This window comes from Pecten maximus, chromosome 6 (genome assembly GCF_902652985.1).
Source record: "Pecten maximus chromosome 6, xPecMax1.1, whole genome shotgun sequence".
Lineage (NCBI taxonomy): Eukaryota > Metazoa > Mollusca > Bivalvia > Pectinida > Pectinidae > Pecten > Pecten maximus.
The window spans coordinates 23,413,042-23,424,089 of record NC_047020.1 but is presented as its reverse complement, the minus strand read 5'-3'; the positions used below and the strand labels follow the sequence as shown (position 1 = coordinate 23,424,089).

Below are 11,048 nucleotides of genomic sequence, written 5' to 3'. Positions count from 1 at the left end.
TACACACAAACACCCCATATAACACAGGTCTACACACAACACCCCATATAACACAGGTCTACACACAAACACCCCATATAACACAGGTCTACACACAAACACCCCATATAACACAGGTCTACACACAAACAATATAACACAGGTCTACACACAAACACCCCATATAACACAGGTCTACACACAAACAATATAACACAGGTCTACACACAAACACCCCATATAACACAGGTCTACACACAAACACCCCATATAACACAAGGTCTACACACAAACACCCCATATAACACAGGTCTACACACAAACACCCCATATAACACAGGTCTACACACAAACACCCCATATAACACAGGTCTACACACAAACACCCATATAACACAGGTCTACACACAAACACCCCCATATAACACAGGTCTACACACAAACACCCCCATATAACACAGGTCTACACACAAACACCCCATATAACACAGGTCTACACACAAACACCCCCATATAACACAGGTCTACACACAAACACCCCCATATAACACAGGTCTACACACAAACACCCCATATAACACAGGTCTACACACAAACACCCCATATAACACAGGTCTACACACAAACACCCCATATAACACAGGTCTACACACAAACACCCCATATAACACAGGTCTACACACAAACAATATAACACAGGTCTACACACAAACAAACAATATAACACAGGTCTACACACAAACACCCCATATAACACAGGTCTACACACAAACACCCCATATAACACAGGTCTACACACAAACACCCCATATAACACAGGTCTACACACAAAACCCATATAACACAGGTCTACACACAAACACCCCATATAACACAGGTCTACACACAAACACCCCATATAACACAGGTCTACACACAAACACCCCATATAACACAGGTCTACACACAAACACCCCATATAACACAGGTCTACACACAAACACCCCATATAACACAGGTCTACACACAAACACCCCATATAACACAGGTCTACACACAATCACCCCATATAACACAGGTCTACACACAAACACCCCCATATAACACAGGTCTACACACAAACACCCCATATAACACAGGTCTACACACAAACACCCCATATAACACAGGTCTACACACAAACACCCCATATAACACAGGTCTACACACAAACACCCCATATAACACAGGTCTACACACAAACACCCCATATAACACAGGTCTACACACAAACACCCATATAACACAGGTCTACACACAAACACCCCATATAACACAGGTCTACACACAAACACCCCATATAACACAGGTCTACACACAAACACCCCATATAACACAGGTCTACACACAAACACCCCATATAACACAGGTCTACACACAAACACCCCATATAACACAGGTCTACACACAAACACCCCATATAACACAGGTCTACACACAAACACCCCATATAACACAGGTCTACACACAAACACCCCATATAACACAGGTCTACACACAAACAACCCATATAACACAGGTCTACACACAAACACCCCATATAACACAGGTCTACACACAAACACCCCATATAACACAGGTCTACACACAAACACCCCATATAACACAGGTCTACACACAAACACCCCATATAACACAGGTCTACACACAAACACCCCATATAACACAGGTCTACACACAAACACCCCATATAACACAGGTCTACACACAAACAATATAACACAGGTCTACACACAAACACCCCATATAACACAGGTCTACACACAAACACCCCATATAACACAGGTCTACACACAAACACCCCATACAACACAGGTCTACACACAAACACCCCATATAACACAGGTCTACACACAAACACCCCATACAACACAGGTCTACACACAAACACCCCATATAACACAGGTCTACACACAAACACCCCATATAACACAGGTCTACACACAAACACCCCATATAACACAGGTCTACACACAAACACCCCATATAACACAGGTCTACACACAAACACCCCATATAACACAGGTCTACACACAAACACCCCATATAACACAGGTCTACACACAAACACCCCATATAACACAGGTCTACACACAAACACCCCATATAACACAGGTCTACACACAAACACCCCATATAACACAGGTCTACACACAAACACCCCATATAACACAGGTCTACACACAAACACCCCATATAACACAGGTCTACACACAAACACCCCATATAACACAGGTCTACACACAAACACCCATATAACACAGGTCTACACACAACACCCCATATAACACAGGTCTACACACAAACACCCATATAACACAGGTCTACACACAAACACCCCATATAACACAGGTCTACACACAAACACCCCATATAACACAGGTCTACACACAAACACCCAATATAACACAGGTCTACACACAAACACCCCATATAACACAGGTCTACACACAAACACCCCATATAACACAGGTCTACACACAACACCCCATATAACACAGGTCTACACACAAACACCCCATATAACACAGGTCTACACACAAACACCCCATATAACACAGGTCTACACACAAACACCCCATATAACACAGGTCTACACACAAACACCCCATATAACACAGGTCTACACACAAACACCCCATATAACACAGGTCTACACACAAACACCCCATATAACACAGGTCTACACACAAACACCCCATATAACACAGGTCTACACACAAACACCCATATAACACAGGTCTACACACAAACACCCCATATAACACAGGTCTACACACAAACACCCCATATAACACAGGTCTACACACAAACACCCCATATAACACAGGTCTACACACAAACACCCCATATAACACAGGTCTACACACAAACACCCCATATAACACAGGTCTACACACAAACACCCCATATAACACAGGTCTACACACAAACACCCCATATAACACAGGTCTACACACAAACACCCCATATAACACAGGTCTACACACAAACACCCCATATAACACAGGTCTACACACAAACACCCCATATAACACAGGTCTACACACAAACACCCCATATAACACAGGTCTACACACAAACACCCCATATAACACAGGTCTACACACAAACACCCCATATAACACAGGTCTACACACAAACACCCGATATAACACAGGTCTACACACAAACACCCCATATAACACAGGTCTACACACAAACACCCCATATAACACAGGTCTACACACAAACACCCCATATAACACAGGTCTACACACAAACACCCCATATAACACAGGTCTACACACAAACACCCCATACATGTATAACACAGGTCTACACACAAACAAACAATATAACACATCGACTTTGATTTTCTTCTATTTTTTTTTTTATATCTCTGTATTTTCCCTTTGTGATGAGGTGTAACATTCTAAAAGTTAAATTAATCATTTGAAAATTTTCACTTTTCAGCAGAGCAGATTCTTAAGATTTTTTCCCTTAAATCCAGTAATTATTTCCTATGGACGTAAGAGGTTTCCCTAAGTTAAGGAACGTTGATAAGACAGAGGCCAGTTTTTTGTTTGTTTTTTGTTTATGTTTATTACAGAGACACAAAATCTACTAATAGTATGGTGTCGAAATTCAAGACATTTAAAGTCATTACTATTTTGTTTTGATGTAGCAATAATATATTTAGGAGTCATATTAGTTGAAAATGCAAGGCAGGAAGTATTGGCTACATATATTGGCATCCCTGTCTCAAATTTGTCCCAGTTAAATCAATAACTCACTAGCGTTTTGACCTCTCTTTGGCTCGTGCGCGTGTGTATTATTACCGGTCTGTGTAAGTGTCGTTTTATCATACCCCCAAAATCACTCGTGTCGTCTGCCCAATGACAGGAAATGGACGACGTGGCTTCACCGTGCTGGAATCATTCCATAACAGACAGCGTAATGGATCCCTTGTGTTAAGGGAGATAAACCATCATATCCAATGGGGACAAGATTGAAAAATACGGGTCATCACCTTTTAGGGAAAGCACGACATACAATCTATAAGGAGACGCCTATAGTCAGAAATCTGGAACAGGCAGTGTGGAGTTTGTGGTCGGTAATCAGTATTGAACAATGAGAAGTTGCACAATGGCACAACTCCATCTGTACCGTTGTCTACTGTAGTATATATAAAATAAAAGTTCTTTTGTTCCTGATAGCAGCTGAAAAAAAATGTTCCCAAAGATACCATCACAGTGATGAACGACCTTTTAGCAAGTAATATAATTCTAGCTACTTAACAAACGATTCTGGATTCAATTTGATTCAAGTTAGCGACGAATCTTGACAAATAGGCCGTATTGATTTTTATTATCAAATTATATCTGATGTATTCTATAGTCCGCTATAGTACGACTTCATGTTAGCGATTTTAGTGAGGCACATTGGCAAATAGTACTCTGAAGAAGGAAATGTCATAGAAACTGGTAGGTTCTGAACGCCACTCTCGAAGCTACCATGCTGCCAGGGTTTTGTACTGTTTAGCAAAAAAACCCATTGAGTTAGGTTATTGATTTGGAGAAAACTGCAATCGGTCTGTCAGACAACTTTGAATTTACATGGAAAATCCAATTTCCCAAGCAATAACGTGACGTTCTGTTTAATGTAGGGATCGCCATCGAGGGGAGTGATCGGAGCGTGACAGGGCCTTTGGAATCAAGGAGCACACGATCTATGTTGGTAACTGTCTATTCGGATTCGCAACATTGAACACTACGGGCTAATCAATAAATTGGTGTTCGGAAGGCTAATTCCCGTGCTCATTTGCGGATGTGGTGCCGGCTTAAAGACTCAGGATAATAACTCGGAATTACTCTAGACGTTTTGTTGGTTGTAGACTTGCTTAAACACACCAGAAGATGAACTAGGTGGTACGCCGGCGTGTGCTAATGGATTCGACTTGTGTGAAACATTTTTATTTTGTGCTTGGTGTCACTATCCAGTAGTAGTGTTTATCTGATGTTACCAGGTCTGTATGTGATCTGTTCCACACCCACAAAATACAATGCAGAATTTTATTTTAACATTCTGTTTTCTCTGGAATTTCCCCGTTTCGACAGTTTGGACACTAAATTCGTCCAAACAGTGCGTGCATGGTAAGTCTTCATAACGTGTACAAATAAATCATTTTGTCAGGTTAAACCGTTACAACCATATAGTTATACACAAGCAATATTTACATTTTAGTGACTATATTTACATATTATGGTTTAATATTTTTCGAAGAATTTTCGAGATAGCTTAGATATTTGAAGAAACAGTTAAATTCACCGGTTTGTTCTTATTTTTTCATTTTAGTTTTGCCAATAATACTACATTGTATCGCTAGATCGATGCGTGTCTGTCCAAGTGTTGTTCTGTATTGTTTATGTATATATGTTTTTTCTGGCATTTCTATGATAATTTGAGCCATGCTGTGAAATGTGGCACCTTTTATATGTATGACAGAATCAACCGACACGCCTCCTCTGTTGTGGATGACGTGAAGAAAGGCATTTATTCTTCCTGGGCAAAGTGGCTCGAAGCTTGTTTAGCCTTACAAGAGCTCAAGGCGGTTAAGATTTCATCGTTAATGATACATAAACTATTAACAAAATCTGTTTCTTTCTGAAAGTATTGAAAAAAAAAGAAAAATCTTTATTTGCAGAGTGGAATTTCACAAAAATATGTGAACAATGCAGGATTTCATTTGTTTGAGTTTTGATTCCTCAAGCTGACCATGCTTGAAGCGATTGTGTCTTTGCATCCGTCGCCGAACGGTCGACGTGAAATACGAATCATCACTTAACACGCTGACTTCGCAAAGACATTTCCAGAAAGGACGACATTGTCTCAGATAGACAATACATATGTAGACGAACAACTGTAGCAATCACAGCAACATGCCTTGTATTTACACGGCTTTGATAGTGAATATTTAGCCATTTATAGAAATAGTCCAATTGGACTACACCCGACAATTTGTATAATTATTAATTTCTGTTATCAGCATTAGGGTTGTTATTTGAAGGTTGATGAATGAAATGTGGTTTCTTAGGTGTTTGTATAAAATATTGGAGTGTTTCTGTCCTTAGTTAATCAGGTGTTTATATAAAATATTGGAGTTATCATGTCCTTAGTTAATCAGGTGTTTATATAAAATATTGGAGTTTTCCTGTCCTTAGTTAATCAGGTGTTATATAAAATATTGGAGTTTTCCTGTCCTCAGTTAATCGGGTGTTATATAAAATATTGGAGTTTTCATGTCCTTAGTTAATCAGGTGTTTATATAAAATATTGGAGTTTTTCTGTCCTCAGTTAATCAGGTGTTATATAAAATATTGGAGTTTTCCTGTCCTCAGTTAATTAGGTGTTATATAAAATATTGGAGTTTTCCTGTCCTTAGTTAATCAGGTGTTATATAAAATATTGGCGTTTTCCTGTACTTAGTTAATCAGGTGTTACATAAAATATTGGAGTTTTCCTGTCCTTAGTTAATCAGGTGTTATATAAAATATTGGAGTTTTCCTGTCCTTAGTTAATCAGGTGTTACATAAAATATTGGAGTTTTCCTGTCCTTAGTTAATCAGGTGTTATATAAAATATTGGAGTTTTCCTGTCCTCAGTTAATCAGGTGTTACATAAAATATTGGAGTTTTCCTGTCCTTAGTTAATCAGGTGTTTATATAAGATATTGGAGTTATCATGTCCTTAGTTAATCAGGTGTTTATATAAAATATTGGAGTTTTTCTGTCCTCAGTTAATCAGGTGTTATATAAAATATTGGAGTGTTTCTGTCCTTAGTTAATCAGGTGTTTATATAAAATATTGGAGTTTTTCTGTCCTCAGTTAATCAGGTGTTATATAAAATATTGGATTTTTCCTGTCCTCGGTTAATCGTCTTGAAACGGGATATGCGTCCAGCATCCAGTGATCGGGTTGCGTGTCACACTACCATTTCCACGTGATGTCATTTCTGTATATTAGCACTATAATCCAGTCCATTGGTTGATTCATCATCTGTAAGAATCACTTTGGTGTGATCATAGCTACCGTTGGAACTTATAACATCAAAAATCCGCGGCGTATGCGATATCACAGGAAATGGTGCCAGTTTGGACATGTTTGCTACCAATCAGTGATAAGGTTAATATATTTTTTAGGAAGATACTTAAAGATCAGCCGCATATTGTATTATGTTCAAAACATCCGATTTTGTGTGGGGTTAATAGAAAATTGGCACCCCTCCTTTTCAAGAACTCGCCTCTTAAGATGCATTTTTTATGCTTGAAGTCTTTCCCCTCGCAATACTTCATCTCAGAAATAATATGAAATATAAACGAAACAAATACTATTTTACTGTAAGAACTTGTTCATCACTGTTGTTAGACCAAATGATTGTACGCAATGGGTCCTTTTATTGGAGGAAACCGGAGTATCCAGTGGAAACCCTCGTGTGTAAACTCTTGGCTATATATTCGAAGTCTTATTATTAATTTTCAATAATGACAGAACGTCAAACATCAAAACGTGGCTTTAAAAAAAATGATGTCACGTGACAAAACTTCGGATTACCAAGTTTTGTGTTCGTTATCTTTTTTTAATGTCCAGCATGTACCAACAAATATTTTTATTATTTTCTTACATTCATTCTTATAATCACGTTCCGCAGTCAATGGTTTTAACTTAAACTGGGTATGGTTTATTTAATCATTCACGATAAATAGTCTGTTGACAATAAAAAAAGCGAACAGCTGTATTTCCTGTTACTGATGAATTTATCAAATTAGACAACCAAAATATACAGCCGACCAATTTTTGTTCCTAAGTATGAATAATAAATGTGATAACTTATCGTTAAAATTAAATATTTTACGAAGACATATTCAAAATGTTTTGTGTAACAAAAAGCGTTATGAATCATGTTACCTTTTCTAAAACATACACCTCATTATTTTGTTTGTTTGTTTGTGTTTTCTATGAGTAAAATGTCAATTGGACCAATTAGTCTATGCTGTTGCTTAACCAGCACAGACGGTATCCATAATTAGCGGTAAACTATATCAGCATGCTGCAACATACCCATACCCGGTATGGCCAGCTACCCACACTCCTCCGTATAGGTTAGTATTGTACCCGGTATGGCCAGCTACCCACACTCCTCCGTATAGGTTAGTATTGTACCCGGTATGGCCAGCTACCCACACTCCTCCGTATAGGTTAGTATTGCACATGGTATAACCAGCTACCCACACTCCTCCGTATAGGTTAGTATTGTACCCGGTATGGCCAGCTACCCACACTCCTCCGTATAGGTTAGTATTGTACCCGGTATGGCCAGCTACCCACACTCCTCCGTATAGGTTAGTATTGTACCCGGTATGGCCAGCTACCCACACTCCTCCGTATAGGTTAGTATTGTACCCGGTACGGCCAGCTACCCACACTCCTCCGTATAGGTTAGTATTGTACCCGGTACGGGCAGCTACCCACACTCCTCCGTATAGGTTAGTATTGTACCCGGTATGGTCAGCTACCCACACTCCTCCGTATAGGTTAGTATTGTACCCGGTATGGCCAGCTACCCACACTCCTCCGTATAGGTTATTATTGTACATGGTATGGCCAGCTACCCACACTCCTCCGTATAGGTTAGTATTGTACCCGGTATGGCCAGCTACCCACACTCCCCGTATAGGTTAGTATTGTACCCGGTATGGCCAGTTACCCACACTCCTCCGTATAGGTTAGTATTGTACCCGGTATGGTCAGCTACCCACACTCCTCCGTATAGGTTAGTATTGTACCAGGTATGGCCAGCTACCCACACTCCTCCGTATAGGTTAGTAGTGTACCCGGTATGGCCAGCTACCCACACTCCTCCGTATAGGTTAGTATTGTACCCGGTATGGCCAGCTACCCACACTCCTCCGTATAGGTTAGTATTGTACCCGGTATGGCCAGCTACCCACACTCCTCCGTATAGGTTAGTATTGTACCCGGTATGGTCAGCTACCCACACTCCTCCGTATAGGTTAGTATTGTACCCGGTATGGCCAGTTACCCACACTCCTCCGTATAGGTTAGTATTGTACATGGTATGGCCAGCTACCCACACTCCTCCGTATAGGTTAGTATTGTACCCGGTATGGCCAGCTACCCACACTCCTCCGTATAGGTTAGTATTGTACCCGGTATGGCCAGCTACCCACACTCCTCCGTATAGGTTAGTATTGTACCCGGTACGGCCAGCTACCCACACTCCTCCGTATAGGTTAGTATTGTACCCGGTACGGCCAGCTACCCACACTCCTCCGTATAGGTTAGTATTGTACCCGGTACGGGCAGCTACCCACACTCCTCCGTATAGGTTAGTATTGTACCCGGTATGGTCAGCTACCCACACTCCTCCGTATAGGTTAGTATTGTACCCGGTATGGCCAGCTACCCACACTCCTCCGTATAGGTTATTATTGTACATGGTATGGCCAGCTACCCACACTCCTCCGTAAAGGTTAGTATTGTACCCGGTATGGCCAGCTACCCACACTCCCCGTATAGGTTAGTATTGTACCCGGTATGGCCAGTTACCCACACTCCTCCGTATAGGTTAGTATTGTACCCGGTATGGTCAGCTACCCACACTCCTCCGTATAGGTTAGTATTGTACCAGGTATGGCCAGCTGCCCACACTCCTCCGTATAGGTTAGTAGTGTACCCGGTATGGCCAGCTACCCACACTCCTCCGTATAGGTTAGTATTGTACCCGGTATGGCCAGCTACCCACACTCCTCCGTATAGGTTAGTATTGTACCCGGTATGGCCAGCTACCCACACTCCTCCGTATAGGTTAGTATTGTACCCGGTATGGTCAGCTACCCACACTCCTCCGTATAGGTTAGTATTGTACCCGGTATGGCCAGTTACCCACACTCCTCCGTATAGGTTAGTATTGTACATGGTATGGCCAGCTACCCACACTCCTCCGTATAGGTTAGTATTGTACCCGGTATGGCCAGCTACCCACACTCCTCCGTATAGGTTAGTATTGTACCCGGTATGGCCAGCTACCCACACTCCTCCGTATAGGTTAGTATTGTACCCGGTACGGCCAGCTACCCACACTCCTCCGTATAGGTTAGTATTGTACCCGGTACGGCCAGCTACCCACACTCCTCCGTATAGGTTAGTATTGTACATGGTACGGCCAGCTACCCACACTCCTCCGTATAGGTTAGTATTGTACATGGTATGGCCAGCTACCCACACTCCTCCGTATAGGTTAGTATTGTACATGATATGGCCAGCTACCCACACTCCTCCGTATAGGTTAGTATTGTACCCGGTATGGCCAGCTACCCACACTCCTCCGTATAGGTTAGTATTGTACCCGGTATGGCCAGCTACCCACACTCCTCCGTATAGGTTAGTATTGTACCCGGTATGGCCAGTTACTCACACTCCTCCGTATAGGTTAGTATTGTACATGGTATGGCCAGCTACCCACACTCCTCCGTATAGGTTAGTATTGTACCCGGTATGGCCAGCTACCCACACTCCTCCGTATAGGTTAGTATTGTACCCGGTATGGTCAGCTACCCACACTCCTCCGTATAGGTTAGTATTGTACCCGGTATTGCCAGCTACCCACACTCCTCCGTATAGGTAAGTATTGTACATGGTATGGCCAGCTACCCACACTCCTCCGTATAGGTTAGTATTGTACCCGGTATGGCCAGCTACCCACACTCCTCCGTATAGGTTAGTATTGTACCCGGTATGGCCAGCTACCCACACTCCTCCGTATAGGTTAGTATTGTATCCGGTATGGCCAGCTACCCACACTCCTCCGTATGGGTTAGTAGTGTACCCGGTATGGCCAGCTACCCACACTCCTCCGTATATGTTAGTATTGTACCCGGTATGGCCAGCTACCCACACTCCTCCGTATAGGTTAGTATTGTACCCGGTATGGCCAGCTACCCACACTCCTCCGTATAGGTTAGTATTGTACCCGGTATGGTCAGCTACCC

At 41.7% G+C, this 11,048-nt stretch overlaps 1 protein-coding gene across 1 annotated transcript in view; it reads left to right on the top strand.

The window, feature by feature from the left end:
• The first annotated feature begins 4,936 nt into the window (after positions 1 to 4,936).
• Positions 4,937 to 11,048, top strand: part of LOC117329284 (glutamate receptor 2-like) — a 107,631-nt gene continuing 101,519 nt past the window's right edge. The window contains exon 1 of the mRNA XM_033887152.1: positions 4,937 to 5,132. Coding sequence (XP_033743043.1) covers positions 5,042 to 5,132 — 91 coding nt within the window. The 5' untranslated portion in view covers positions 4,937 to 5,041. The remainder of the gene's footprint in view (positions 5,133 to 11,048) is intronic.